The following is a 15,976-nucleotide window of genomic DNA, read 5'->3' as shown; positions in this document are numbered from 1 at the left end:
AATGCATGGCCAAGGTGGCCAGAGACATGCTGTGTAGACTAATACTAAGCTGTTTCCTAACTCCCATAGAAGTGAATAGGAGCCCTGGCTGCTGCATAATGTGGTTATTCTGATCTCTGCCAAGAATTAGGCCATTCACACACCCATGTCCATTTTGTGGACTGCAAACTGCAGATCTGCAAAACATGGACACTGGCCATATGCACCCTGCATCACAATGCGGACTCATCCAGCTTAAAGATAGGGCATGTCCTATCTTTTGCAGTGCAGCCGCATGAACCCGGAAGCACACAGATGCTAGTGTCTGTGTTTTGCAGATGCACTGGTTGCGGTCCGCAAAACAGTCACGGTTGTGTGAATGGGGTCTTACTGAGAAGGGAAAGCCCTTTTTAAACGGTCACTTCAGCAAATAGCATTTATCATGTAGAGAAAGTTAATACAAGGCACCTACTAATGTGTTGTGATTCTCCATTTGCTTTCTTCGCTGGCTGGATTCATTTTTCCATCACATTATACATCACTTGTTTCCATGGTTACAGCCACCCTGAAAAAGCACTAGCCTATGTGCCGTCCCATGGTCCGTCGCTTTTTCCCTATAGTGATCAAGCACAACCACCGCTGATGATGCAGGGTGGTCGTAATTATGGAAACGAGCAGTGTATAATGTGATGGAAAATTAATCTAGCCAGCGAAGGAAACAATATGGACAATTACAATACATTAGTAAGTGCCTTGTATTAACTTCCTCTACTTGATAAATGCCGCTTGCTGATGTGACACAACCCCTTTAACCTCTTACGGACACAGGGCGTACCTGTACGCCCTGATTTCCGAGTCCTTAAGGACACAGGGCATACAGGTATGCCCTGTGTATTTCCGATTACCGCTGCGCAGCGGGCTGTGATCAGAATGGTGTGCCTGCTGAAATCATTCAGCAGGCAGTCACCCTGTAACAATTCCGAGGGGGGTCTTGTGCCCCCCCATCCCCTGTATCGGCTAGCGCTGCTAACCGCAGGTCAGTTCAGACCTGTGGTTTGCAGCGTTTCCGGGTTATTCGGGTCTCCGATGACCCGGAATAGGAGGGTGATCGGGGATGTAGATCCTGTGAAGTGGCGGTGACTGAGGGTGAGGGTGATGATCGCCTGTGGTACAGCGAGTTTTTGGGGTGTGAACAATTTTTCTGGGATTCTGTTAGGTTAGGGTGGGTTAGGATAACCGTTCTCCCCCCCCCTCCCCCCCCCCCCACCCAACACACACACACACACACACACACACACACACACACTAAATAAAGTTTTACACACACACGCACTCCTCACGCGTTTTAAGATGGCCCACTGGATGTTCTCGGCCCTGGGGCTTGTACTAGTTTTCCTGCCCACCAGGCAAGTCCACCTGAGCCCCCTACCGGTGAACTTGGCTGGAGTACCCCAGAGGATTTTGAGCACGATTCCTGACTTTGTTGGCCAACCAGGAATCCAGATTCGCACATCGAATATGACTATGACTTTTTTTTTTTTTTTTTTCCCTTCAGTGACCACTTTGTGAATCTGATGGTGGAGCAAGCAAACTTGTTTGCCCAACAGTTTATTGCTTAACACCTGGGCTCCTTTTTGGTTAAGTCCGGTGGCTGGACTCCGGGAAGTGCAGCCGAGATGAGGACGTTTTGGGACCTCGTGCTGCACATGGGCCTAGTAAAAAAAAAAACTGTGTCAGGCAGTACTGGAGTGGGGACGTCCTCTACCAGACCCCACTTTACAGTATGGCCATGACACGTTGCTGTTTTGAGGCCATTCGGAAATGCCAGAGGTGATCCTGCCCATTACCGCCTGTACAAAATCAGGCCGATCATCGTTCACTTCGGGGCCAAATTTTTTGAGGCCTATGTACCTGGAAGGGAGGTCGCTGTTGACGAGTCTCTCATTGCTTTCAAGGGGAGACTCAGTTTCTGTCAGTACATTCCCACTAAGCGGGCGAGGTATGGCGTGAACAAACTTTGTGCGAGTACCTAAGGGTACACTTGCAAGTTTTGTGTGTACGAGATTCCCGTATTGAACTCCCAGAATGTCCCCCCACTCTGGGTGTTAGCGGGAAACTTGTGTGGGACCTTATGCACCCACTGCTAGATAAGGGTTACCACCTGTACGTGGACAACTTTTATACTAGTATCCCCTTGTTCCAGTCCCTCGCCGCCAGATCCACGTCCGCTTGTGGGACCGTGCAGAAAAGTCAACGAGGCCTCCCTACCCACCTCCTCCAGGTACCTATCCTCAGGGGTGAGACCCGTGCCCTTACCAGTGGAAACCTGTTTCTGGTCAGGTATAAGGACAAGAGGGATGTCCTTGTACTTTCCACAATTCACAATAACTGCATCACCACTGTCCCTGTGCGAAGTCCGATTATATCGTGGGCTACAATGGGTATATGGGAGTAGTTGATCTTTCTGATCAAGTCCTCAAGCCATGGTACAAAAAAGTTGTGGTCTACTTGGTGCAGGTTTCCTTGTACAACTCTTTTGTACTATCCCAGAAAGACACCACCACTCAGTGTGACACGTGCCCCGATCATCCAGGCCCCTGGATTGATGTTGCTTCAGGGAGTACCACACTTCCATGGAGTACTAAATTTATAATCCCCTTCCCCCATTTTAATTTATTTGTCCACAGTCTTCACAGGAATAGCTGCAAAGTGGAGGAGAAAATTCAAAATCTCATTTTTTTACACTAACATGTTCTTGTAGCCCCTTTTATTTCATTTTTACAACCAAAATCCCGATGGCGCTCCTTCTCTTCTGAGCCATGTAGTTCGCCCGCAGAGCACTTTACGTCCACATATGGGTTATGTCCTTACTCGAGAGAAATGGGGCTACAAATTTTGGGGCGCTTTTTCTCCTAAAACCCCTTGGAAACATGAAAAATTTTGGGCAACACCTGCAATTTAGTGTAAAAAAAAAATCACATTTTTAATTTTGACGTCCAACTCATTTTGACGTCCAACAACATTGCGCCAAACACCTGTGGGGTGTTATGTACCTTGAGGGGTCTAGTTTCCTAAATGGTGTGCCGAGTGGGGGCTTCCTTGCTGTTCTGGCACCATGGGGGCTTCCTAAATGTGACATGCCCCCAAAAAACATTTCAGCCAAATTCTCTGTTCAAAATCCCAATAGCGCTCCTTCTCTTCTGAGCCTTGTAGTTCACCCGCAGATCACTCTACATCCACATATGAGGTATTTTCTGACTCGGGAGAAATTGGGCTACAAATTCTGTGGCGCTTTTTCTCCTATTACCCCTTGTAAAATGAAATAAAAGGGGCTACAAGAACGTGTTAGTGTAAAAAAAAAAAGGAGATTTTGAATTTTCTCCTCCACTTTGCAGCTATTCCTGTGAAACACTTAAAGGGTGAACAAACTTTCTGAATGTCATTTGCATGTGCAGTTTTTATAATGGGGTAATTTATGGGGGATTTCTAACATAAAGACCCTCAAATTCACTTTAAAACTGAACTGGTACCTGAAAATCCGATTTTGAAATTTTCATGAAAAATTTGAAAATTACTGCTCGACTTTGAAGCCTTCTAGCGTCTTCAAAAAGTAAAAACATGTCAACTTTATGGTGCCAACATAAAGTAGCCATATTAAATATGCAAATCAATATATCATTTGGCATGTCCATTTTTCTTACAAGCAAAGAGTTTCAAAGTTAGAAAAATGCTAAATTTTGGCGAAAAGTTATGTTAGTGGTAAAGTAAAATATGCAGGGTCGGTTCTAGGTGAAATGGGGCCCTGGGGCGAAAAACAATAAAGGCCCCCCCCCCCCCCATGCACATTTCTCCAGTCCAACTGACTCCAAACAGAACCAGGGCCGCAGGGCGGGCTAGTACACTGGCACTGGCATGGGTGAGATGGTGCCTGGGATGGATCCGATCCAGTTTAATCAACCAACATACCAGACTGGTAGGTTGGTTGATTAAACTGGATTGGGATCCATCCCAGACACCATCTCGCCCGTCCCAGTGCCAGTGTACTACTAGCCCGCCCTGGTTCTGTTTGGAGTCAGTTGGACTGGAGAAATGTGCATTTGGGGAAAGGGGGGAGGGGGCCAGTTACTGACTCCAAACAGAACCAGGGCCGCAGGGCGGGCTAGTACACTGATGGACTAAGTGAGTGGGATTTGGGAAACTGGGAATGGATGAATCCGATCTAGTTTAATTAACAATAAGTTTAACCAACCAACCTACCAGACAGTAACTGGACTGTAGACTGTACTTAGTTGGAAGTGGAACTTGGCTGGCTGCCTGTCTTCTGTGGGCGGCGGGCCGCGGGCCTTCCCTGGCGCTGGCAGAGTCAGACTGTGGGCTGTGGCTGGCTGCCAATGGGGCACTTGCTCCTTCTTCAAGTTCTCTGCTCTGGGGGGCGGAGCCTGTGGCAACGTCAGCAAGACGCGAGACGTGCCTGCCTGTGCCATGCATGCCGCTCCAGTCGTCTCGAATCTCTTAAAGAGACAGGCAGCGCAGCACAGGTAGAGTGGCGGGGGGGGGGCCCTCCAGAAAATTTCAAAATCGGATTTTCAGGTACCAGTTCAGTTTTAAAGTGAATGGTCTGGTGCTTAAAGTGAAAATGATCCTGGTCCTTAAGGGGTTAAAGGGAACCTGTCACCTAGAAAATGCATATTAAACCGCAAGCAGTGTCTTTTTACAGCCTATAGCATGATTATAAAGGTGTCTTTGTCTTTTCTATGCAATGCGGCAAAAGTCTAAAATACTTTTATTCAACTGGCCACGCTATGTAAAACGATAGTCTTGAAGTCAAGCGGGCAGCAGCTTTCTCACCTGAAGTCAAGCGCGCGCGCCCCCTTTACCTCCCCATAGCGTTTTATTGATAGGATTTCCTTCACTACTGGACACTTGAATGTAGTCTTACGCGTGTGCTGTGTCCCTGCAATACCAGCGCCTGTGCACTGTTCCACTGCGCTATCAGGTATTGTTCAAAAGATCAATGCTCAGGCACTCGCACACGAGAGCCCTCACATGCGCGAGACTACATTCAAGCAACTGGCAGTGAAGGAATCGGGCATCCTATCAACCAAACGTTATGGGGAGGTAGAGGGGCTGGGGCGCTTGACTTCAGGCGAGAAAGCTGCTGCCCCCTTGACTTCAAGACTATCATTTACATAGAGTGCCCCGTTGAATAAAAGTCTTTTTTTTTTTTACTTTTGCCGCATTGCACAGAAAAGACACAGACACCTTTTATAATCATGCTATAGGCTGCAATAAGGTACTGCTGGCAGTTTAATATGCATTTTCTCGGTGACAGGTTCCCTTTAAGCAATAACTTCGGGGAGATTCGCTAATTCTGGCATATCAGCTGTTGGTTGCATCGATCAAAACTTGTGCCATATCCCTCAAGAAGGAGTATGTCAGTTGCAGAATAGGATGCATGCCACTGAACAGGTTAATGATAACTGACAGCAGGAAACTAGCGGTATTTCATTACTAAAATATATCTGTATTCAAAGTTTATCTTCCACCCTTATCTATCTTTCTTTACTGTAGCTGATGGAACGACATACACCACCTTCAGCTCCAATACAGTAGAAGATTTAATAGTCACGAATCCCCCCGATGTTTGCCAGGTTGTTGAAGTGATGACAGAAAGTGACGAGCAGCCATCTCTTCGGCCACAACATTACCCTCTGCAGATATCGCCAGTTTCTTCGTGTGCAGGTGAGACATTCATAAAATACTTCACTGTGTGAAGACTAGCTAGTGGGATAAGCAGCATATAATGATGAGGTTGGCTCTGTACTTAGACATTATAGGATATGGGTTAGTATTTTTCTGCAGAGGTGCTGTTCTGGGAAGAAAATGCAGCAGCTGAACTTCATGGAACTCTCTGTTTAGGCGCTACATCCGGCATTGAGTTTTCGCAATAGTTTGAAGTCACAGATGCGGTATTATTTACTGATGTCATGTGTTTCGCCTTGATAAAAGCTCATTTAAATGTCTGAGCAGCACGACTGTCTGGACTACGGTGACATTGTCACTAGTGGGCGGTCTGTCATTAGAATTACAAAGCACTGCTAAAAACTCAATAGAAAAAAAAAAAGTCCTGGGTGATGACCACCGTGTGCGCAGGATTGTTGCCAACAGTCATTTATTAGACCTCACAGAAGAGGACAACTCTAGGTCACTTTTCCCTTTTTTTTTACAGAAAGATATGGGTTTATTCCCTTTCCTTCATAATTCATCATGGTTGGGGGCCTGTTGTAGATTTTTCATTTACCCCTGTGTATTCACAGAGTGGAGTTTGCGGGTTTTGCTGGCTGTAAACTCTGCAGGGGTTGATTCCCCTGCCCTTCTGAGATTTATGTCCTTGGTTAATTGGGAAGGCTCCTCTTGTACCATGGTAACCAGCTGAGCATCTGTCATGTTAAACTAGACCTTCGAGAACACAGATTGATTTATCTAGGTGATGTTCGACCCGTCATTATGTTCACTTCTGTGTTCTTGTCTTGGACTTGTTTACTTAGAGATAAGAACAAAAATAAATCCTAAAATGAAACTGGGAACTAGAATGCAATAAAAAAGCAGCAGTTATGTGATTATAACCATTAACCCAAAAGCAGAACACTAATGCATCTATAATGGTGTACAGAAGTAGCAGAGTTGGACTTGTCATTTAACTAGTTGAAGTTTTATCATTCCTTTACTGTGCTATCACATTCTGTAGTTTTAGCTGCAGTCCTGTGATAGCACATTGTAGATCATTATGATAGGTAAGTACTGTAGGTAAATGCTGAATGTTTTTTTTATAGTTTGACTGAAGGTGCAGAAAGGTGAGTGGATACCAGATGTCTCTCACTGTTCACGTATGAAGGTCTAAAACCGACATGGTCAGTTATCTTTCACCCTGACAGTGGAGAGCACAGGTCTGCCAGCACTAATCCTCATAAGAGCTTCTCCCAATAAATAACATATATGGACAGCTTTACTTTATGAGTGTTTATCTTTGGTGTTTGTTATTTACGCATGATTGCGTTGTTAATGAGCTGGACATACAATTCATTTGGAAAGTCTTCAGACCGTTTCACTTTTTTTCACATATTGTTATGCTGTGGCCTTGTTGCATTTCCCTTGATTATCTTTTCACTTTGATTAGAGTCCACCTGCGGACTTTGGAAGGACACACCCCTGTATGTATAAGGTCTCACAGCTGACAATGCATATCAGGGCAAAAACAAAGCCATGCGGAGGAAAGAGCTGCCTGTGGAGCTCAGAGACGGGATTGTGTGGAGGCACAAATGTGGATAAGGATACAAAATAATTTCTGCTACACTCAAAGTTTTCAAGAGCACAGTGGCCTTCATAATTCTTAAATGGAAGAAGTTTGGGACAACCAGGACTCTACCTAGAGCTGGCTGCCCCACAAAACTAAGTAATCGGTAAATCTAGCTGAGCTCCAAAGATCCTGTGTGCAGATGAGAGAGAATTTCAGGTCAATAATCACTGCAGCACTCCACCAATCTGGGCTTTATGGCAGAGCCGTGAGAAAGAAGCCTTTCCTCAGTCAAACCCATGAAACCCCACCTGCAGTTTGTAAAAAGAGCATCTAAAAGATGCTAAGGCTGTGAGAAGCAAGATTCTCTGGTCTGATAAAACCAAGACTGAACTTTTTAGACTCCATTCTAAATGTTGTATCTGGTATAAACAAGTCACTGATCATCACCTGAACAATACCATCCCCATGATGAAGCATGGTGATGGCAGCATCAGGCTGTGGGGTGCTTTTCTGCGGCTAGGACAGGCAGACTGGTCATGGTTGAGAGACAGTTGAATGGAGCAAAGTACAGATATATTATTAATGAAAATCTAATCCAGAGTGCTCTGGACATCAGACTGAGCCAAAGGTTCACGTTCCACCAAGACAATGACAATAAGCAGACAGCCAAAGACAGCCAAAACAAAACCTGTGTGGCTTAGGGATAACTCTGAGAATGTCCTTGAGTGGCCCAGCCAGACCCTGATTTGAATCCAATCAAACATCTCTGGAGATACCTAAAAAAGGCTTTCAACTGATGGTCCCTTTCCAATCTGACATAGCTTAGGAGGATTTACAGAGAAGAATGGCAGAAATTCCTAAATTCCAATTGTGCAAACCTTGTGGCATCATACCCAAGACTGGAGGCTGTAATTGCTGCCAAAGGTTTCCTTCAACTAAGTACTGAGAAAAGGGTCTGAATACTCAGTGCAAGATTTTAGTCTTCCCTTTTCAATATATTTGCAAAGATTTCAAACATTCTGTTTTTACATGATCATTATGGAGTATTGAGTGCAGAATGATGCAGATTTTTTTTTATTTTAGCACAGGGCTGCAATATAAAATGTAAAAAACATTGAAAGGGTCAGAAGACTTTCTGAATGCATTTGTATGCATATTATAAGGTGCAGGGCCTTGTGTGGATATTGATGCAATGTATTGTGTTCATTTCCTTTTCTCATTTATCCAGGAGAAAGTGAAACAGACAGTGTGCCCAGTGATGAAGAGGGTTCGGTGAGTTTACCTTTATAAAACTGGTTTATATGCGTGTAAGCCATATGTTTATTTTACAGTTATCTTATCCGTCTCTTGCTCCTCATAGTATGTTCATTGCACACTGACTCCAAACATGTCAACTGGTCATGTGTCTATGGAGGGGGGAGGTTTGCATGTTGCTGTTTTGTTGCTTTTTAAAAAGTTTTTATATGTCATACACATTGAATTAATGTTTCACTTATTAAAAAAAAAAAAAAGAATGTCATTGTAGTAAAAAGGATTTTTTTTTTTTTTTTTTTTCGTGAATGCAACCTGCCCGAAGGCTTTCCAACACCTGAAATGTGGGGGTGCTGGGATTTGTACCCTCCCCTATCAGATATAGATGAACTATCCTGAAACACTTCTTGACCAAATAGATCAGCTTTCAGTCGGCTGAAGCCAGGAACTGTTCATAAACAGCAGACGTGCATAAAAAAAAAAAAGGCTGAGCCTTCTCCTCTTTTTTTTTTAACTCTAATCCTGGTTGTGGCTTCAAAAACTGAATTAAAAAAAACCCCGAATTAATGCGACAGCTTCGTGTTTACTGGCTCGGCTGTTTACTTATGGAGGAGTCCTTCCATGAAGTAAAGCAGGATACAAAGGAAATTCAGGTGACATACACACCTTGAAAGTTAGCACATGGTTTTATAGGACTTTAACCCCTTAGTGACCACCCATATGCCTTTCTATGGCGGTCACTATGGGGCTTTAATTAAAAAAAAGGGAGTCGAGCTCCCTGATCAGGCTAGGATACAACAGCTTTTCGGTATTGTCAAACATCGAAGTTCCACAGGAGGATAATCTTTGTCACAAAACCACCCTTATGTAGATATAAAAGTTAAGGTATAAAATCAGTAGACAAAAAACAGGATAAAATCTCTGTGGTTATAACACTGTGGCAAACTTTTATATTTTATTTTTATTCCGTTTTTTTATTTTATTTTTTATTTATTCTTTTGAAGAGATTGTACTATGGGGCCTTAGGCTGGACTATTGCCTTTTTACAGCAGCCTATTTTTATTCTAAGCTTTGCACGGGTCTCCTGTGCAGCGGAGAGCAGGGACTCTGCTCTCACATGCCGCAGTGAATAGCAGCCTCAGCATCTAAGTGGTTTAGGGAGCTCCCTCTTATTGTCCATCGGCACCCATCAATGAAATTGCGGGGTGCCGATGTATTCGCATGGCAGCCTGGGGCCTGTCTGCAGTGTGTGCCTAGCAGGCTGTGCCTCTCTGGTGTAGTCTGCTGGTGACTGTCAGTAAAAAAAAAAAAAAAATTAAATTGATCAAAAAGTGTTATGTCACCCCAAAAATTTCTGGATCTTGAGATGTGGTGATGCAAAAAAAAATTTTTTTAAAGTTTTTTTTCAGCAAAAGTAGTAAAATGTAAAAAAAAAATGTATGTACACTTTCTGTTTTGCTCCCATTTTGCATTTTGAACTGAATGATCTTAAGCATTTTCTACATACACAAAAGACCCATTACTTTCAAATATTGTTCACAAATCTGTCTAAATCTGTGTTAGTGAGCACTTCTCCTTTGCCGGGATAATCCATCTCACCTCAAGGTGTGGCATATCAGAGTTGATCAGGTTGTTGATTGTGGCCTATGGAATGTTGGTCCACTCCTCTTCAATAGCTGTGCGAAGTTGCAGAATATTGGCAGGAACTGGAACACGCTGTCGTATATGCCGATCCAGAGCATCCCAAACATGCTCAATGGGTGACTTGTCTGGTGAGTATGCTGGCCACGCAAGAACTGGGATTTACAGATCCTTGCAATATGGGCCCGTGTATTATCATGCTGCAACATGAGGTGATGGTCGTGGATGAATGGCACAACAATGGGCCTCAGGATCTCGTCACGGTATCTCTCTGCATTCAAAATACCATCAATAAAATGCACCTGTGTTTGTTGTCCATAACATACACCTGCCCATACCATAACCCCACCATGGGCCATTCGATCCACAACGTTGACGTCAGCAAACCGCTCACCCACATGACACCACACACTGTCTGTCATCTTCCCTGAACAGTGAAAACCGGGACTCATCTGTGAACAGAACACCATCAAATGTGAGCTTTTGCCCACTCAAGTCGGTTACGACTACGAACTGCAGTCAGGTCCAGACCCCGATGAGGACGACGAGCATGCAGATGAGCTTCCCTGAGACTGTTTCTGACAGTTTGTGCAGAAATTCTTTGGTTATGCAAACCGATTGTTGCTGCAGCTGTCCGGGTGGCTGGTCTCAGACGATCATGGAGGTGAACATGCTGGATATGGAGGTCCTGGGCTGGTGTGGTTACATGTGGTCTGCGGTTGTGAAGCTGCTCGGATGTACTGCCAAACTCTCTGAAACGCCTTTAGAGATGCTTATGGTAGAGAAAAGAACATTCATTGGATGGGCAACAGCTCTGGTAGACATTTCTGCAGTCAGCATGTCAATTGCACGCTCCCTCAAATGTTGCGACATCTGTGGCATTGTGCTGTGTGATCAAAATGCACATTTCTGAGTGGCCTTTATTGTGAGAAGTCTAAGGCACACCTGTGCAATATTCATAATGTCTAACCAGCACCTTGATATGCCACACCTGTGAGGTGGGATAGATTATCTCGGCAAAGGAGAAGTGCTCACTAACACTGATTTAGACAGATTTGTGAACAATATTTGAGAGTAATGGGTCTTTTGTGTATGTAGAAAATGTTTCAGATCTTTGAGTTCAGCTCATGCAAAATGGGAGCAAAACGGAAAGTGTTGTGTTTATATTTTTGTTCAGTGTATTTAGTATCAGTTTAATTGTACTAACCCAGAGAGTAAAAGCCAAAATATAAATTATGTAAAATTTATAATGTAAAAACGCACAGTATAACTGTTTTTTCTCATCCCCCCAAGTAAAACGTAATAAAACTTGATCAGTAAGTTATGTGTACCCTATAATGGTGCCATTAGGGTCTCTTGTAAGGCGACAATGAAACCTTTTTAAAAAATCGCTTGGTCACTAAGGCCCAAAACAGGCTGGTCACTAAGAGGTTCAAACGATAGTCATGCTCTATACTGGTTAAATATAAAATTAGGATGCTGCAGGTGGAAATGAAGCTTCTTATGTTTTAATGGAGTAGTCAATTTCCACTTTGTAAAATGCAATACTATGCTTCATCCGGATCATTCATGGGGGGGGGGGGGGGGGGGGGTTACCGGCACTCTGGTATTATCGGCTGGCTGGTATTTTTAGCTTGTCCAATGCCGGATATAAATGAAAAAAAATGAATACAAGAATTCAGAAAGAAATACAGTTTAGCAAAAAGTAATAAAAGTAATTATTTTAGGCAGACATTCCCCTGGACTTCCTGGCACTAAATCTGTTGATATACATTATGATCATCATCTCTCTAGTCTAAAGATGCCCATACACTTTTAATATCTGTCAAACAGCTGTCAAAAGCGATCTCTCCCAACCCCTGTATACACACATAGCCTAGCGTGTATGTGTCTTCAGTGGTAATGGCTTATCTCCTGGCAGAACAGGAGGATCGGTTAAAATTAAAAGGTCCAATCTGTCGTCCAGTCCCCCCAAAAATGGCAGGTTCATCCATCAATAAACTGAAAAAAATGGTGTGGTGTTAAACAGGCAGGAAGTGCTCAAACCCATGTGCAGTTGTGAATATATATATATACAGGGGAGCAAATCCTGCACTTGTGCACCTATTGCTAATGGCGATCCCCAGCAAAAATGCATACAGCGGAGGATGCCTGCAGTGGACCACAAGTACCACAATAGACATCTTACACAAGATAGCAATTATGTGGATCTGAAAATCAGTATAACAATATAATAATAGCAAAGACAGGTGCACTCTGCAGATTTACTAAACCCTCAAACTGATGATAAAATTGAGAGATTAGCCAACATATCCCACTAGGAGGACATGTCTGAGCCCGAGCACCACGCCAAGGTTTCTCATTTCATCCAACAATAGCCTAATGTGTGATGGGAAAGTCCAGCAATACAGATAGCGAGCTTATACTAAAACGGGGTATCAATATGTATCAACAGTTAGTCCAGCAAGAGTACCCTGTTTATCCATTAAGTAACTAAATTTAATAGGTAAGTTGTGTGATGGGACCTCAAGATGACTGCCCCCCCAGCATCAATAGAGAATTTTTAACTTTATACTAACTAGACCGAATGTAGACTGAAGCTTTAACCATTTACTCTTTAAGGACCAGGCCAATTTTTTTTTTGTCCTTCCCCTCCTTCCAAGAACCACAACTTTTTTAAATTTTCTATTCAGGTAGCCATGTGAGGGCTTAGTTTTTGCAGCACAAGTTGTATGCTTTAATGGCACTATCTAATTGACCATATCCTTTTGCTGGAAAATGGAAAACATCTTTATTGGGTGAAATTGAAAAGAAAATTCAACAATTCTATCAAGGATTTTGGGGTTTTGTTATTACGGTGTTTACTATGCGAAAAAAAATGTGCTGACGACCTTATTCTGCGGGTCTATACGATTACAATTAGGGATAAGCGAATAGGCTTCGGATGAAAAATCTGACGTCGATTCACATAAAACTTTGTTCTAATACTGGAACCTTGGAACCGAAACAGAGTTTGGGAAATGTTTTTTTACAGTACTAATTAATTTATAAGGTGATTACTCGAAGTCTCGCGAGTCTTCGCAAAGCATTAACTTCGGCTAATCAGAGCCAATACATTCTAATACCCTACAACTTCATCCGAAGTCGATTCGCTCATCCCTAATTACAATGATACCACATTTTGTTTCACTACGTTAAAAAAATAAAAACTTAACCTAAAAAACCTTTAAAAATATTTTCTTTGCATCACCAAGTTCGGACACTCATAACTTTTTCATTTTTCTGTCTGCAGCGCTGTCTAAGGGCTCATCTTTTTGTGGGGTGAACTGTAGTTTTTATTTCATTTTAGGGTACATAAGACTTTTTGATCCCTTTTTTGGGGGCAAGTTGCATTTGCTCCCTCTGTCTAATCACTCAGATGCTGCAGCTGCTATTGACAGTGGCATCTGAGAGGTTATATGACTAGGAAACAATTATCTCTGATCCCTTTCATTGTGGCTGGTTGTCTGCTGCATTTTACAGCCGACACCCAGCATTTATCAAGAGATCTGAGTTTATGAACAGAGTCCATACATGTCCTTAACACAAAATGATGTACCTGTCGTCATTTTGTGTTAAGGAGTTAAAGGGGTTGTCAAAGTTATTGTTATTTATGACCTATCCTAAGAATAGGTCATCAATATCAGATTGGCGCGGGTCTGACTCCCCTGCCAATCAGCTGTTTGAAGAGAAGGCGCGCTTAAAAATAACTTGGACAACCCCTTTAACCACTTCAACCCCGCTAGCTAAAACCCCCTTCATGACCAGGCCACTTTTTATACTTCTGCACTACACTACTTTCACCGTTTATCGCTCGGTCATGCAACTTACCACCCAAATGAATTTTACCTCCTTTACTTCTCACTAATAGAGCTTTCATTTGGTGGTATTTTATTGCTGCTGACATTTTTACTTTTTTTGTTATTAATCAAAATGTAACGATTTTTTGCAAAAAAATGACATTTTTCACTTTCAGCTGTAAAATTTTGCAAAAAAAACAACATCCATATATAAATTTTTCGCAAAATTTATAGTTCTACATGTCTTTGATAAAAAAAAATGTTTGGGCAAAAAAAAATGGTTTGGGTAAAAGTTATAGCGTTTACAAACTATGGTACAAAAATGTGAATTTCCGCTTTTTGAAGCAGCTCTGACTTTCTGAGCACCTGTCATGTTTCCTGAGGTTCTACAATGCCCAGACAGTAGAAATATCTTGGCAAAAGACAACTTTTCCCATTTTTTTTATACAAAGTTGGCATTTGACCAAGATATTTTTCTCACCCAGCATGGGTATATGTAAAATGACACCCCAAAACACATTCCCCAACTTCACCTGAGTACGGCGATACCAGATGTGTGACACTTTTTTGCTGCCAAGGTGGGCAAAGGGGCACATATTCCAAAGTGCACCTTTCGGATTTTGCAGGCCATTTTTTACACATTTTGATTGCAAAGTACTTCTCACACATATGGGCCCCTAAATTGCCAGGGCAGTATAACTACCCCACAAGTGACCCCATTTTGGAAAGAAGACACCCCAAGGTATTCCTTGAGGGGTACGGCGAGTTCCTAGAATTATTTTTTATTTTTTTGTCACAAGTTAGCGGAAAATGATGATTTTTTTTTTTTCCTTACAAAGTCTCATATTCCACTAACTTGCGACAAAAAATAAAAAATTCTAGGAACTCGCCATGCCCCTCACGGAATACCTTGGGGTGTCTTCTTTCCAAAATGGGGTCACTTGTGGCGTAGTTATACTGCCCTGGCAATTTAGGGGCCCATATGTGTGAGAAGTAGTTTGCCATCAAAATCTGTAAAAAATGACCGGTGAAATCCGAAAGGTGCACTTTGGAATGTGTGCCCCTTTGCCCACCTAGGCTGCAAAAAAGTGTCACACATCTGGTATCGCCGTACTCAGGAGAAGTTGGGGAATGTGTTTTGGGGTGTCATTTTACATATACCCATGCTGGGTGAGAGAAATATCTTGGCAAAAGACAACTTTTCCAATTTTTTTATACAAAGTTGGCATTTGACCAAGATATTTATCTCACCCAGCATGGGTATATGTAAAATGACACCCCAAAACACATTCCCGAACTTCTCCTGAGTACGGCGATACCAGATGTGTGACACTTTTTTGCAGCCTAGATGCGCAAAGGTGCCCAAATTCCTTTTAGGAGGGCATTTTTAGACATTTGGATCCCAGACTTCTTCTCACGCTTTCGGGCCCCTAAAAAGCCAGGGCAGTATAAATACCCCACATGTGACCCCACTTTGGAAAGAAGACACCCCAAGGTATTCAATGAGGGGCCTGGCAAGTTCATAGAAATTTTTTTTTTGGGCATAAGTTAGCGGAAATAGATTTTTTTTTTTTGTTGTTTTCTCACAAAGTCTCACTTTCCGCTAACTTAGGACAAAAATTTAAATCTTTCATGGACTCAATATGCCCCTCAGCAAATACCTTGGGGTGTCTTCTTTCCAAAATGGGGTCAGTTGTGGGGTGTTTATACTGCCCTGGCATTTGAGGGTCTCCGCAATCATTACATGTATGGCCAGCATTAGGAGTTTCTGCTATTCTCATTATATTGAGCATACAGGTAATGAGATTTTTTTTTCCGTTCAGCCTCTGGGCTGAAAGAAAAAAATGAACGGCACAGATTTCTTCATTCGCATCGATCAATGTGGATGAAAAAATCTCTGCCAAAAAAAAAAAAAAAAGGAGGGGAAAGGCGTCTGCCAGGACCTAGGAGCTCCGCCCAACATCCATAC

General features: G+C 42.8%; 1 protein-coding gene across 5 annotated transcripts in view; it reads left to right on the top strand.

Annotated features, from left to right (window-relative positions):
• The window catches only part of IRF2 (interferon regulatory factor 2), a 100,202-nt gene that overhangs the window by 70,360 nt on the left and 13,866 nt on the right, over positions 1 to 15,976 (top strand). For all 5 annotated transcript variants that reach the window (XM_044297487.1, XM_044297462.1, XM_044297470.1 and 2 more), the window contains 2 exons: positions 5,551 to 5,721; positions 8,505 to 8,548. In XM_044297487.1, the coding sequence (XP_044153422.1) occupies positions 5,551 to 5,721; positions 8,505 to 8,548 (215 nt within the window). The remainder of the gene's footprint in view (positions 1 to 5,550; positions 5,722 to 8,504; positions 8,549 to 15,976) is intronic.

This window comes from Bufo gargarizans, chromosome 1 (genome assembly GCF_014858855.1).
Source record: "Bufo gargarizans isolate SCDJY-AF-19 chromosome 1, ASM1485885v1, whole genome shotgun sequence".
NCBI lineage: Eukaryota > Metazoa > Chordata > Amphibia > Anura > Bufonidae > Bufo > Bufo gargarizans.
Note: the sequence above shows the minus strand (reverse complement) of the source record. Positions and strands in the feature narration are given on the sequence as shown.